This window comes from Balaenoptera ricei, chromosome 18 (assembly GCF_028023285.1).
Source record: "Balaenoptera ricei isolate mBalRic1 chromosome 18, mBalRic1.hap2, whole genome shotgun sequence".
Lineage (NCBI taxonomy): Eukaryota > Metazoa > Chordata > Mammalia > Artiodactyla > Balaenopteridae > Balaenoptera > Balaenoptera ricei.
In genome coordinates this window covers 69724111-69740214 of record NC_082656.1, presented here as the reverse complement: position 1 = coordinate 69740214, position 16104 = coordinate 69724111, and the positions used below count along the sequence as shown (strand labels likewise).

The following is a 16104-nucleotide window of genomic DNA, read 5'->3' as shown; positions in this document are numbered from 1 at the left end:
AAGGTTATGTTTTGATCTGTTGACAAACATGTAGTGACCTGAGGCCTTGCAGGATCCTAACCCTGAATTTCCTCCCAGGTACAATGGTTCAATATTTGCTAATTCAACGTTCATAAAGACATATGGAATATAGCTACCATGAATAAGGAGAATCAACTATATTAACCATATTTTCTCTAATTGCCATTTTTATTTTACAATATGCTGCTGGAATTAACTTTACAATTTCGTTTTTGTATAACTGAATACTGAACAGGACAGTGAAGGACTAAGAGTAGTAATTAGTAACAGCCTGTAACGGACACAATGACTGTTGCAAATGTATCTTCTCAACCAGGGTACAGGTGAGAATTTCTTCGCTTATAAGAAGAGCTGTATCTTGTTAGGTAGAAAATAGAGTATTTTTGGGGCTTCCCTGGTGGCGCAGTGGTTGAGAATCCGCCTGCCAATGCAGGGGACACAGGTTCGAGCCCTGGTCTGGGAAGATCCCACATGCCGCGGAGCAACTGGGCCCGTGAGCCACAATTGCTGAGCCTGCGCGTCTGGAGCCTGTGCTCTGCAACAAGAGAGGCCGCGATGGTGAGAGGCCCGCGCACCGCGATGAAGAGTGGCCCCCGCTTGCCGCAACTGGAGAAAGCCCTCGCACAGAAACGAAGACCCAACACAGCCATAAATAAATAAGTAAAATTAAAAAAAAAAAAAAAAAAAATTTAAAAGAATCAGAGCCTCTGTCCAAAGTGGCCCTGAATGATTTAAAAAAAAAAAAAAAGAAAATAGAGTATTTTTGTTGTTCTGAAGTTCAAATGTGTGTAGAAGGTGCATATGGACAGTAAGTAGCCAAAGCATTTCTCTTTTACAGGGAACATGATGTGAAGTTTTTCAGTGTGCTAAAGGGACATTGCAGGAAAAAAAAAATCCGAAGAGTCATCACTCAGGAAGGTGGGAGAAAGGAGTGGGAGGGGCAGGAGGAACCCCCTGGAGCGCTGAGTGTTCTAACCCTGATGGAGGCCGGGGTTACACGGGGTTTACATACGCAGTTATCAAACCCAGCAGATTTATACTTTAGAGTGGACATTTTATTGTATATAAATTTTAATCCCCCCCAAAAACTACTGATGATATGCATGTTAAAGTATTTAGGGACCTGTGTATTGATGTTATTTTGAAAAACATTTTTTAAAAAAGGATTAATGGATGGATAGAGAAATGCCCAGATGGATATGTGTTAAAAACAAGCATACTGGACTTCCCTGGCAGTCCAGTGGTTAAGACTCTCCGCGCTCCCAATGCAGGGGGCACAGGTTCGATCCCTGGTTGGGGAACTAAGATCCCGCATGCTGCACGACGCAGCCAAAAGAAAAAAAAAACCAAGTATACTAATTACATTAATGGTAGAGTTTAGGTGCTGGGTATAGGACTGGACAGTATAAAACTGTTTCAACTTTGCAAAATGTTTAGTAACAAAATGTTGGGAAAACATACACTACGGTAAGTGTTTGGATGGGAGGAATACACACAGGGTGCTGTGAGGGCACAACTGAAGGCACCTAACACCTGTAGTTAAAATTAAATTTAAAATTCAACTTCTCAGTCTCACTAGTCACAGTGTAAATGCTGGATAGCTAGTGGCTAGTGTGTGGGACAGCGAAGATGATACAGAACATTTGCCACCATCACAGAAAGTTCTACGGGACAGTGCTGGGGGTGAGGTGGGGGACACGGTCTCCCCGAGGTCCCCCCTGAAACCTGAGGGATAAATGGGGAGGATGGACCTGTGGGAAAAGGCTGAAGAGAGAAACCAGCACTCCAAACACAAAGAACATCATACTTAGAAGCCCAGAGCTCAAGATTAATGAGGCTTTCAGAGAACTCAAAGTCCAGGATTTCAGCCAGCTCTCCTCTCCATCATGACTTCACTGCTCTGAGTGGGTCGCTTTCACTGCTAGAGGATTCCAGTAAACAGCCAGAAGGGAAGAGGGAAACCAATAAACTCTCTGTTACAATAATCCAGGCGACATGACGCTGACCTGACCGTGGAGTAGTAGCAGTGGAAATAGAGAAGAATACACTGCTTAGAAAAATATGAGAAAGAAAAAGACGACTACCTGTCACTTATGTCAACTGTCTGGATGCAGAGGTCGAGTGAAGAAAGAGCAGGGGTCCAGGAAGACACCCAGAGCAACTATCTGGGCAACTGCCTGCTATTTCAGTCATCAAAAGCGAGCGAATTCCTGACTTCATCGACTAGAGCAAAAAGCCAAATGAAATGCACTTTACCTTACTATTTACCCTACTAAACAAAGCAGCTTGCTTTTCCTATTCCTGGTCTGCAGTTTCTGTATAGTGTTTTATTACCTTGGCTGCCTGTTGGAGCCCTCTGTACAACGGAGGAAGGGAAAAAGGGAGAGGGGGAAGGAGGAAATTGAAACTTGGTGGTCTCAAAAATTTGGAGCCCTAAAACTATAATTTAGAGATAAAATGCACCCCTTTGTTCACAGCAGCACTATTCACAACAGCCAAGACATGGAAATAATCTACTGAATGTCCATCAAAAGATGAATGGATAAAGATGTGGTACATATATACAATAGAATACTACTCAGCCATAAAAATGAATGAGATAATGCCATTTGCAGCAACATGGATGGACCTAGAGACTATCATCATACTAAGTGAAGTCAGTCAGAAAAAGACAAATACCATATGATATCACTTACATGTGGAATCTAAAATATGACACAAATGAACTTATTTACAAAGCAGAAACAGAGTCACAGACACAGAAAACAGACTTGTGGTTGCCAATGGGGTAAAGGGGGTGGGGGGAGGAATAGATTGGGAGTTTGGGATCAGCAGATTCAAACTATTATATATAGAATGGATAAATAAAAAGGTCCTACTGTACAGCATAGGGAACTATATTCAATATCCTGTGATAAACCCTAAAAGAATATGAAAAAGAATGTATGTATGTATGTGTATATGTGTATATATATATATATATATACGTATAACTGAATCACTGTGCTGTACAGCAGAAATTAACACATTTTAAGTCAACTATACTTCAATAAAATAAATTAAAAAAAAAAAACTCAGGGTCCTGCAGAGCCCTATTTGTTTAGGGCAACAATGTGAAAATATCTAACCTATTTAAGAGCGTGTGGGTAAAATTTGGAGAAATTAGTTGGGGGATTTCAGTAGGCTGGGAAAGTACTGTTATTTTTCCCACTTAAAATGAAGATATAGGCTCCTGCCCTGTGAAAATTCACTATGCAATATAGATTTAGAAACTCATTATATTCAGAATGTGAGGGTCACCTGTTTCCACCTATTCCATACCATATCCAAAACTATAACCTACTTTTCATAACAAAGATTATGGAAATTAATGTTTCATTTAACAAATGTTACTGAAATCTATATGTAAGACTGTGGCCATAACAGTAATGAATAAGGCAGTCTCTCCCAAAAAAGCAACAAGGAGAATCCAGCAGGCTTTAGCTTTATGAGAACTCCCCAGACTGCAGGTAATCATGGACTCTGAAGAGAGAGGCTATTTTCCAGCATTACACTGGAGTCTCTGCCACATACTGAAGTATTTACAGAATACATAATGTGAAGAATGGGATTGACTTCAAAATAATCTTGGAGAGGAGGATGAAAATATAGATGAAATAGGAGCGACCCAGTGTTGGTAATTTTTGAAGCTGGGTGACAGACGGTACACAGTGGTAAATGATACTATTTTCTCTACTTTGGTATATTTTTAAGATTTTCCAAAAACAAAATTTTTTTAATTTAAATCCTTTCAATGAGGAGAAGACTGGCTGATAAAAACTACCCCTTACATTAAAAAAAAATTTTTTTGAAGAAAGTAGTCCATGGGGACTAGAGTAAGACAGTCACCTAAGCACATGAGCCTACCTCCCAACATGCTCAAATTCTAGAAATGACAGAATTCACTTAAAAAGATAAATGCATAACCTTGCTGGAAAAAAAATTTTTTAAAAGAAGAAGAGGGCCACCTAAAAAACAGAAATTTGGGAAAAATTCTCAAAACATAAAAAGGACAGGAATAGATTGGTGGGCAAAATCATATCCAAAGACCCTCTCAGGGGAAATGTACCATGGAGGTGGCTGCAGTTCTCTGAGGGATCCAAACTCTGATACAAGGAAAAGGAAGGGGCCCTGGGGATTTCTCTGCCTCCAGACAGGCAATCAGCCTTCTCCCACAATCAGAATTCAAAGATTAGCAATGAGCAATTCTGAAAAACAAAGATAATCATAAAATCAATCCATAAGAAACTAACACCAAATAAGAAAATTAAGGAACCAAACATAGTGGAGCAAAAAAAAAAAAAAAAAAAAAAATCTAAAAATGAATACAATTGACATTCTTACAGATCCACAGGATGCCACACACATTAAAAAACAGACCAAATGTCTATGCACTGACTAATCTAGCAGTAGGGATGCAGTGGAGAAAAAGATGGAGAAACAAGATCATTTCTGCCAGAGGGAAGGAAGAGGAGTACTCAAATATAGTACTTAATATAGTCAAATAAGTACTCCCTGAGAAGATGTTTGAGTTAAAGCATAAAAGGCGGGAGAGCAGTCCTGAATGACAAGAAGCCTCCAGCATGCCAGAATATGACCAGGCAAGGAGCAGAAAATAAGCTCAAAGGGCTTGGGTAGGACCAAGCTCAACTTTAAGGAATCAAAAGGAGGCTCCCAGCGTGGTAAGGAGGATAGAGGATTCAGGCAATGCAGATCACACTGGGCCTTGCAGGCTACGGTAAGAGATCTGGGTTTTATTCTAAGAGCAGAGGGAAGTCATTAGATAGGTTTTTAGCAAGGAACTGACTATCTGATTTACATTTTAAAAAGATCACTTGGGCTGCAGTGTGGAAAACAGATTAGAGGCAGGCAAGAATGGAAAGAACTGTGGTGGTGTGAACCAAGGATAGCAAGTTGCATTACAGTAAATATACTCAGATTTCATTTATGGTTTAAAAAGAAGATATAGTAAATATTTCTGTACTGTTTAATTTTTTCTAGTAAGAATGTATTCGTGCGCTTAAAAAGTAAACTGAGGAATGTGTTTTGTTAACAATGTACTGATTAAATAATCACTTGCAGTTGAAAACTTTTAGAGAATATTTTGTTAACACCAGAGACATATTTTATAACTAAGCAGCCAATTAAGTCAGGAAAGAAGAGCAAAATAACCCTGCCTTAAACGTTTTCATCAAACTGTAGTTCAAAGGTATAGCATTATAATCAGACACTGCGGGGAATATAGATGATACAGACTCTAAAATTTTAAAGTCCTTATCTTTCATAAATACTAAAATATTTATGAATGAAATGACATCATGTGAAATGTTCCAAAATAATCCACAGGTATAGATGAAATAAGATTGGTCATGGGTTGAAAACTGTTAAAGCTGGGAGATTAGTACTTGGGGATTCATGATACCATTCCCCACCTTTGTAAATGTAGAAAATTTCACAAAATAAGGTTTTACTTTAAATCTTTTTAAGAGATAGAGGTGGGAAAATTAAAACAATTAAAGATAGTTCATTTTGATCTTCTAAAGGTAAATTCTAATATAAACTCTACACCCATAAACATTTACAGTTCCTAGTGTAAAATATAAAGGACTGTGCGTCACTTATGCAGAAACAAGTGTGCAGAAACCATGTTAAAATGATACTAGAGAATGAACTAGGGATGGAATAAGAATGGTGAAAATGCTGTGTGTGGGCTGTGGAAGGATCCAGCCTGTTACAGTAAGAACAATTAATTACTAGAGCAAGTTGATGGGTTTATCTATGTGTTCTCAACATGTCGGGGAAAGGAGGTAGTCTTCAAATTAGCAAGAAGATTGCAAACATCTCCCATTTACATTTTCTCAAAAGGGAAGATCAGATCAATGTACTGAATAGAAGATTCCAGACTGCCTGAGGAGGTAAGAAATTTGGATACGAGATAAACCATTAGACACAGTACTTTCCTTATCCAGTCATGAAAATGTCTAACAGGAAAGATGTAACACAAAAAGAAATTAAGAACCTTCTATATGGTGGATACTTTCAGTATATTTATTTCACTTAATTTTCACAACAAACCTAGAAAGTAAACATCTTTCATACTTTTATAACTGAGGAATCTGAGGCTCAAAGAAGTTACTCAACCTGCCTGAAGACTCACAGTAACTGTCACAATAAGATTCAATTCCAAAGCCTAGCTTTCTTTGCACCACAGCTCAGGAAACTTTTCCCCATATAAACCAGGCTAAGCTTTCTTTCCACAGCTACTAAGCCTTGTATGCTTCACTCACTGAACCCATCATTTAATGCAACATTTTAGCCACAATCCTTTCCAACCTCACAAGCGGAGCCTGAAGCCTAGTGGGAACCAAGAACACATTTGCGAAGTTCCCTGAAGTACTTTGTCCAGATGCCCCAGCCAGACATTCTTCACGGAGAGCCACAGCGGTGTCCTGCTTCAACAGGGCCTGACAGAGCCTGGGTCAAACCGTTGCTGCAACACCTCCCCACAGCACCCTGGAGGCCCCTCCTCGGCCACCTGCCACAATGGCCGAGTCCCCCTCGCGGCTGTGCCGGAGCAACCACCAGGACTCGGAGGCCCCCATCAACCACCAGACCCACCTGGAGCTCTACGCCTCCTACATCTACCTGGCTGTGTCTTGCTGCTTTGACCCCGATGGTGTGGCTGTGAAGGACACTGCATAATATTTTGTTCAGCAGTGTCATGAGGAGAGAGAATACGCTGAGAAACTGATGAAGCTGCAGAACCAACGAGGTGGCTGAATCCCAAACTCTTCAGGATACCAAGAAACTAAACCATGACGACTGAGCAAGCCCGCTGAATGCAACAGAACATGGGTTACACTTGGAAAACAGTGTGCATCAGTCCCTACCGGAACGGCACAAACTGTTCACTGACAAATGATACCCACTTGTGTGATTTCACTGAGACTCACTACCTGAAGGAGCAGATGAAATCCGAAGAGCTGGGTGACCATGACACCAGCTTGCACAAATGGGGGCCCACGAATCTGGCATGGCAAAGTATCCCTCTTACAAGCACACCCTGGGAGACAGGGACACTGAGAGCTGAGCCTCGGGCTGGCTTCCCATGGCCACAGGGTCACTTTCCTGGTCACCAAGGCAGTGCATGTACGTTGGGGTCACCTTTACCTCTTCTGTAAGTTGCACTAAAACATCCATCTACGTTCTTTCATTTGTACTATTCCTTCAAATAAAGTAATGTGGTATCCCTCCAAAAAGTTATGTATACTGTCACCCCAAAGGTTGAGCTCCTCTCCAAATGAAGTTTCTCTTGCCTTCTATGATTAAAAGAGGTATCCAGCATTTCTCTGTGCCTTTTAAATAAAACTCAGATCTTTATTATGTTACAATTTTACCCAATGTAATTTCTATTTAATAACGTGATAACTAAATACCACTTCCTCTACAAAAATTTCAATCACCCAGGGAGAACTATCATTCCTCCAGTGCACCTTGGTCACTTTTCCATAACAGAACTTGCCATAGTGTACGTGGCGGTTGTGTAGGCCCCCTTCTCCCCGAAAGAGATGGTGTGCCTCCTAACTAGGATCTTCTCTCACCTTCCTCCAAATCCAGCCCCCATGCTACTGCAAGAGCAATCCTCCCAAGATGCACTCCTAGTAACAATTCTGCAGTATTTTCAGGTCGCTGGCTAGATTCAACCTAAGTCCCTTCAGATCTAAAGGCAAACAAGACCCTTCTTGATCAGGTCCCTTGATGTGGGCCCAGCCTTATCACCCCTCACTCCTTCACCTCTTACTTTATACTCCTATAACATAATGAACTGGTTGAACTTTCCTGAACATACTAGTTCTTATGCTGCATCCCTTTAAACTTGCTATTCCATGAAAAGGCCTTCCCCACTTGCCCACCTGGAAAATTTCTACTCCTCCATCAGGATTCTGCCCTCAAATGCTGGGTCCTTTGTGAAACTTTCCCTCACTGCCTCAGTGAGAAGGTGGGGAAAGTTCCTCCTATGCTCCTGCTATACTGTGCCTCCCTCCACTCACAAGTACATCACTTCGCTTTGCAATACCACAGTCTCAGTAAGCTGACCTTCACAGTTTGCCTGCCTCTCACAACCCCCATAGTCCCAAACCTGATCAAAAGCAAGTCGGAGAGAATAAACGGTCTTTTCTTCTCTTTATCACCTAGTTCAGTACCTTGCACAAAGCAGACACTCAATATTTATTGAATGAATGTAACTAAATTCCTTCTTAAATGTGTAATTCAGGGGGTCTTCACTGGTGGCGCAGTGGTTGAGCATCTGCCTGCCAGTGCAGGGGACGCGGGTTCGGGCCCTGGTCTGGGAAGCTCCCACATGCCGCGGAGCGACTAGGCCCGTGAGCCACAACTACTGAGCCTGCGCGTCTGGAGCCTGTGCTCCGCAACAAGAGAGGCCGTGATAGTGAGAGGCCCGCGCACCGCGATGAACAGTGGCCCCCGCTTGCCACAACTAGAGAAAGCCCTCACACAGAAACGAAGACCCAACACAGCCATAAATAAATAAATAAATAAATAATTTAAAAAAAAATGTATAATTCATCAGAATAACAGAAGCTACGTAATAACAATTAAAAATCAAACTTATACTATTACCAAAGACTCATAAAGACACTAATATGTTTCTTAAAAAATTGCAAATGTGGCTGTTTTTGCAATATCTCAACCGTGTTATTTTGAGCCATGGATAATTTTTTATTCCATTGCCACATCCTGGGAGACACTGACAATGAAAGCAGTCTCCTAATTCTGAGAGATCAGGCAACCAAACGTCCTGCCATCTCCTGAACAGAATTAAACAATAGGTTTCTCCATAGACAAGCATCAACCAAAGTCAGCAAAATATACAGGAAGGACAGGAAAAAAGGTGGAGTAGCTAAGTTTTTCACTGAAGTTAGTATTAGAATCTGTCATATTTTAGAGAGCAAAATATAAAGAATTTTAAGAAACATAAAGTTGAGGGGTTAAAAGTATGATGTGCTGAGAGTCACAATCAAGACTGGAGCAACCAGACTGAAAAAGGCAAGAAGAAAAGGTCAGAGATGCTAAGGCTCAAGCCAAGGCCAGGTGGCAGAACAGAAGCAAGTTTAGGGTGGTTGTTCAGGTTGGAGCACTTAGAATGTCAGGGAGGAGGAGAACCGTAAGATCATTCTAAAAAGGAACACAAGGGAAAAAAAAAAGTACTGTCTGTAAAAGGTCCTATCTAAATCCAAGATCAAAGCAAGATGGGGCAGAGTCTGAAAAAAGTCTCATGACAGAAAACAGTGGAATCTGGCCACAGAAAGAGCAAGAAGTTCAATATCTTAGCAATTCCACAATCAAGTGAGGACCAATGACGAAACAGTTTTAATAAAAATACACTGAGGTGGAAACCCTAGACCTTGTAAGCATCTCTTCCCAATCACTCTAACCTAAAAAGTGTTTTAGTATACAAAGCCAAACTGAAAGGAAGAAAAGGCTGAGGAGTTATGTAGCAAGTACATATGAACAATGCCTGCACAAAAATCTTCCTGGGTAAACTAGAAAAATAAAATCTATTGTAACCAAATTTGCTCAATTTCAATGGACATTAATCTTTGTTTCAACTAACTGTGAAGGCATAAATGTTGTGATGGGACTCCTTGTTCAAGGAATTTCAACTTGGAAAATAAGTGTGCAATGGTCCTTACCAAAAAAAAAAAAAAAAAGTTAAAACAGTCAACCTCACTCAGCCATTCTGAAAATATTTATTGCACATCTACTTCACGTCAACATGTTTTAGGTATAGAGACAAGAGTGTTTTCCATAAAGCTTATATTCTAGAGGAACAGACAGACAAGAAATACAAATGAGGTAGTTCAAGACAATATTAAGTTTTATGAAGAAAATACAAAAAGGTAAAGGGAGAGTATTAACTGATCTAGAGCGTGCTTCTTACATAATATGTCAGGACTGAAACATGAATGCTCATTTGGCTGTTCTCTGAAATCTTCAGAGTATAGCAACAACAGGAATAAAGACACTTAGTCAAAAAATGAGCTTGGCATTTGGAAGTAAAGTTGATGTGGTAGGAGCCTAGTGATGGAGAAGATTAAGATGAAAAGAGATAAAAGTAAATAGGAGTCAGATAAGTAAGGCTTTGCAGTATTGGTGGAGTATTAGGTTGAGAAGAGAACAGAAGATGAGAATATAGCAGTAGAGACTACCAACCACTCTTTAAAGTTCTGCTATCAAAACTTTGGAAACACTATAGTGGAAACACTATAGCATGTTGCAGTTCTGATGTCAATGACCCAGAAGAGGAAGAAAATGATGATACAGGAGAAAAACAATAACTGTAGAAGCAATATTTTCAGAAGGCAAGAGGAAATGGAATCCAGGGCATAAGTATAGGAATTGGATTTTGCCAGGAATAGAGATGCTTTATCCATTAAAATAAGGAAATTAGCAGAATGGGTAGAGATGCAAGTAGGCTAGTAAATTCAGAGGTAGAAAGAAGAGGAAATTGCCCTGTGGCGGCTTTCATTTTCCCAATAAAGATAAAGTCTAAAAGAATGAGGCAACAGAAGAAAGAAAAGGAGGGTTTAAATTGGAGATTTAAGGAAAGAGGAAAAGGTCTGAGACACTGATTTTCAATAGACATACTAGGGAATTGTAGGAATGTTAGCAGTAATGAGTGTGCATTTGAAATAGAGATTATATGCTTAAAACGAGACCAGTCAGCAAGGTTATCTTCATTTTTCTCCATCCATGTTCAGCTCTGAGGTTTGACAAACAAGTTGGCCAAGGTGGATTTAATCAGTTCAAATTTTGCCAAGAGAGTAAAACAAAAGAGTACAGGGGCAAGAAAATTAAAGGCTGTTTTCAGTGGAGTGACTACAGGATGGACCACTAAATCTACACTGAGAAAGTAGGGAAGAGGACTTGGATGCTTCACAAAGCATGTTTTATATCCCCAAGCGGTCTGTAAACTCAAAGACAAAAACCAAGAGTTCTATGCTACATATACCTCACCAAAGAACACTACAGTGAAGCCTCTGTTAACTGATTAAATGAGTCTTCTCCATATGCCAGAACTCCATATAACATAAACTCATCAGATTTTTTAAACTTATTAAAATATTTTTTAAAAAGCAGCATTCCAAAGATCTTGAAAAATCAATTTGTGGTTGACATGATGTTTTTGTTCTTAAGAGCAGGTGATTGGGTTCCCATGATTACTTCCATAGAAACAAAGATTAATAGCCGGACAATAACCAAAGGAACCCTGGCAATAGAAATTAAACTTAACCACCATTAATTACCTTCATATGGGAAAGTAAAACCTAATTACTACAGGGCACCCACCTCAGAACAACTCCCCCTGTCCCACAGAATCTAATCAACTGCATTTCTGGGCACTTAGCAATGCTAACTAGTCAAATGAATTGGGACTTGGACACTACTGCTAACTATAGCCTATATCATTAAATGAATTTAAAATAATTCTAGAAGCAATCTGATCATCTGCTAAAATACTTAGTTTATAAGACTCTCCCCTTATCCTCAGGGAATACATTCCAAGACTCCCAGTGGATACCAACACCACGGATAGTACCGAACCCTATATATACACTATGTTTTTTCCTATACATACACACCTATGATAAAGTTTGATTTATAAATTAAACACAGTAAGAGATTGACAACAATAATAAAATAGAACAATTATAACAATACACTGTAACAAAAGATGTGAATGTGGTCCCCTCTTCTCAAAATATCTTACTGGACAAATATAATGCCTTTTCCATCTTAACTAAGCACTTATCACACACTGTGGCCGCACCCTTTGCAGTATGAGTTGCGACAGCCAAACCAGCACAAATTTCTTTTTCCTTTTCCACAGTTTTACGGATAGAAGATTCGTTCTTAACGTGGAAATCAGCAACCTCGGCATACAATTTTTTTTCTTTCCTTACTAAGTCAAGGGCTTTCCCTTTTTCACTTAAAGGAAGCACTTCACGGCTTCTCTTTGGCATATCCAAATTTCCAAATTGTCAGCATCACTAGGCTTGCATTTTGGGGCCATTATTAAGTAAAATAAGGGTGACCTGAACACAAGCCCTGCGATACCGCTGATAATCCAGATAGCTACTAAGAGCTACTAAGTGACTAACAGGCGGGATACATGGGACAAAGGGATGATTCATGACCTAAGTGAGACAGCGCGAGATTTCATCATGCTACTCAGAAAAGTTCGCAATTTAAAACTTATGAATTGTTTATTTCTGGAATTTCCCATTTAATATTTTCAGACCACAGTTGACCACAAGTAATTGAAACCGAGAAAAGCGAAACCGCAGATAAGGGGGGGACTACTGTATATAAATTACGGAAAGTCCTTTGTTTTCGCTACTTTATTCTTTTCATATTTAAATAATGTCAAGAAAATCCTAGAGAACACAAAACATACTTTTAGTAAGTTAGATTCATATAAAAAGTATCACCATCTTTTGTACTCAGGAGATTTCTATTCTTTTCCCAATGTCCAAAATATATGGTTTAGTCAGATCAGTTCAGTGAAATAAAGAAAAATTGAGTCCTGAAAGAATGTTAAGGAAGAAAAAGAGATAAAAGAAGGTTTGGTTCCCAGGTTGTGTTCCTACTTAAATCACCAAATAGAACACACCATTAGCAGAGAATTAAAACAGCTTCCTTATCTGTAATATGAGAATACTGAAGTAGATACTTATACTAAAGTTTTCTTTCTGCTCCAAAAATTCTATTCCCAAACTAGTGCTTTGGACTTCCCTCTTTCAAAGGCCTTTTTGAAAAGGGGTGCTAAAAGATTTAACCTTTCAATTCATGAGCCTATCACATATTTTCTTTCTCTGAATTACAATTAACAGAAAAGCCTAGAAAAAAAAAAGATGAATATTTTAAATCAGAAAAAACTAGGCCAGCTAAGCTAATTATTGGTGACAGTCTCCAACATATGCAAGTTCTTGTTTCTCATTCACTCTTCTCACACCCATTCTCGTTTATTTCTTCTCTCCCCAAGCCTTAAGCCTAACAGTGGGATCACACAGTCCTGAATGTCTCCAGAGGACTTTTAGGTTAGAGAACCCAGAGGCAGAACTTAATTTGGGAAAACAGGAGCTAACCGTTTGCTAATGAAAGTCAGAGGTTCTTTCTTATCTTTATATCCCCATCACCAAATAAAATAATAGATATGTAATAACAGATACCTAAGTTAACTCCGCTATATAATTTATTACACCAGTGATTCTCACCAGTGATTTCTTTTTAGAAATGCAAAATTTCAGGTCCCACTTAGACTTACTGAATCAAAAATTTGGGGAGTAAGTTTCAGCACTCTGTTTAAAAAGCTCTCCAGGTGATGCACACTCAAGCTTGAGAACCGCTGTATTAAACATGTCAGGAAATCACCTTCCTGTTCATTACTGCTGGCGGCAAGCAAACAAACAAAAATGCTGATTTTTCTCAGCTGCCACCACTTACAAATGCTTGGGCCCACATTATGCTGTCAACCACTTAACTTCTGTTTCCAGCCCACACACAAGATGAACTTTAGAGTCAAATAACTTGAGTTAAACTTATGGCTCTTAGAGTTAACAGCTGTGTGACCTTATCCAAGTTAATTAAACTCTTGGAGCCTCAGTTCCCTCATCTGTAAAGTAGAAGTAACATCACATACCTCCATGAATAAGAGACAGCTTACAGAAAGGTGTCTAGGACAGCGTCTGGCACACAGCAGACCTTCAATAAATGTAAGATCTTTTTCCTTTCTTCCCTACCACCTGTACCAAGTCCCTGCTACTTTACACAGACAACACCCTAAAGAAGACAGCACTTTAGCACCCCTCTGAGAAATGTTACCAATGCCTCCCATACAGAAAAGCTCTCTAGTGAGGTTTTTCTTCTGGAAAATACCACAGGAGAGACATGAAGTGTTAAGAGTCCTACAGAACAGCGATTCTAAAAAGGTGGTCTACAACTTAGTGGAAAAAGCAAATCATTCAAAAGTGTGTACCTGTGTAACTTAAAAAATAATTGATGTTAAGCACAATATAGGCAACTTTCTCTTTAGTGGCCATAATTAATTAATGACAACTGGGGATTAACGCTAAACTTCACCGGGTAGGAGGTGTTAACATCAGAAAATGCAAAAGAACTGGAATACATGACCTATATTAAAGTGGTCCAGGCATTCAAATTTCACTGTCAAATTCTTTGTCCCAATGTTATCACACTATATATCTTGATTTTGGGTTCCAAAAAAATATATGGTTTCCAGGGGAAACCCCCTCCAAAAAAAAAAAACCACTGCCATAAATGACACCTAAAAATTGGAGAGTATTACTCCTTTTTGTAAGTTTATAATTTTGAGGGGATTTTACCATAAACAATTCCCAACTTCAGCTCCTCACTCCCTCTAATATTAAGTCCAATGTTAAAATGTTTCATTTGACTACTAGCCTATTCATGGGGACGAAAATAGGTCAGTGCACGTGGTACGTCATTATACTCGAATATTTCGCAGGGTAACCAAGTTAGGAGCATCAGTTCAACGGGCACTTGCAGGTTTCACTCGTACTCCTCAAGCTGACAACTAAGACGGGACAGCCCTCCGTTTCTGCTGTTCTGTTACAGTAGCCAACATTCCCAACTGTAGGACCGTAGTGAAGCTTAAGCATTCGTATCCTCTTACGGGGACATTTTTTCAGAGAACCCGTAAAAGGAGAGCTGAACCAACAACAGGCTGGGAACTGCAAAGCCACAAACTTAGTGCCCTGCCCGCCGGGAGCTTGAATGCCTGCACCGGCTCCTTAACGCAACAACCTAACAACTTCTAGACACAAGACAGAGCAGAGCGGGGTGATGGTTACTCACTTTTAACATTCAACACTGTCCCCCTCACCTTACCCAGCAGGACATTCTCCCCACCGCCAACCCCCCGGAACTCCAAAGCCAAAGAAGCTCCCCCTTGGGCCACCTTTACCGCCTCCTCCCAGCACCACTGACCAAGAGTCCCCAGGCGCCAAGCGAGGGTCCCGAGCGAGGCCGGGAGCCGACGGCTGCCCGGGTCTCCGCGTCCCAGGACGCCCCAGAAGCCGCTGCCCGGTGCCTCGCTTCCCCCCGACCCCATGAGCCCCACTCCTGACTCCAAACCTGCTGTCCCGGCCCCGCGGCCCGCCGGTCCCCGCACCTCTTCCCCAGACAAACCCGGAACCGGGAGCCGGCCCCCGCCCAGGGGCGGCCTTAGGCCCAAGGCAGGCCGCGGAGTCCCCGGCTCCCGCCCCACCGCCCCGGCCGCCCCGAGACTCGTGCCGGGACGGAGGCGGGCAAGCGCTGCGAGGCCTGGCCCGGGAGCCCCCTCCTCCGGCCGGGGCAGGACACGACTCACCCTCGTACTGTAGGTCCACCAGGACGAGCAGGAAGGGGAACACCGAGCCCAGCCGGCTGGTCACAGAGCCGGGGGCCACCATGTCCGAGGACGCGGTCGTTCAGGAGGAGCAAAGGTGCGGGGCCCACCAGCCCCCGCCGGCGCTCAGGCTGCAGCTGCGCCCGCTGTCCGCTCTTACTCGGGCCTAAGGCGGCTGGCGCCCCGCGGAGGAAGGCAGCGGTGGGCGGGGCCCGGGCGGGGCTACGCCCCGAGCGCCGCCGCCGCCCAATCGCCTTCTTCCTGGCCACTTTCCTACTGGGCTCGCCGGGGTCGTGGTTCGCGCTGATAGGCTGTGGGGGCCGCCGCCCCCGCCCCTTCTCTGATAGGATAACGTGGAAGCACGAGACAAGACTGCGTCCGCCTGCGGTGGAGCTGTCAGGAGCTCCAAACCGCCGTGGCGGGCCGGAGGGAGGCGGCCGGGGAGCTGTGTGGCAGCCGCCGAGTCCGCATGCGCAGGCCGCGGAAGCCTTTTTGGGCCGGTCTCCGCGCGCTGGGTTGGAGAGGAGGAGGACGTCAGCAATCCGATGTTTTCCACTGTACTGTTTGGAGAAAGGTGAATCCGCCGCGTCCGC

At 41.9% G+C, this 16104-nt stretch overlaps 1 protein-coding gene and 1 pseudogene across 1 annotated transcript in view; one reads left to right on the top strand and one right to left on the bottom strand.

Moving 5' to 3' along the window:
* The window catches only part of DNAJC3 (DnaJ heat shock protein family (Hsp40) member C3), an 88084-nt gene extending 72380 nt beyond the window's left edge, over nucleotides 1-15704 (bottom strand). Inside the window, exon 1 of the mRNA XM_059902850.1 lies at nucleotides 15494-15704. Coding sequence (XP_059758833.1) covers nucleotides 15494-15575 — 82 coding nt within the window. The 5' untranslated portion in view covers nucleotides 15576-15704. The remainder of the gene's footprint in view (nucleotides 1-15493) is intronic.
* On the top strand, nucleotides 6574-7150 carry LOC132352383 (ferritin heavy chain-like; annotated as a pseudogene).
* Nucleotides 15705-16104: the final 400 nt, after the last annotated feature.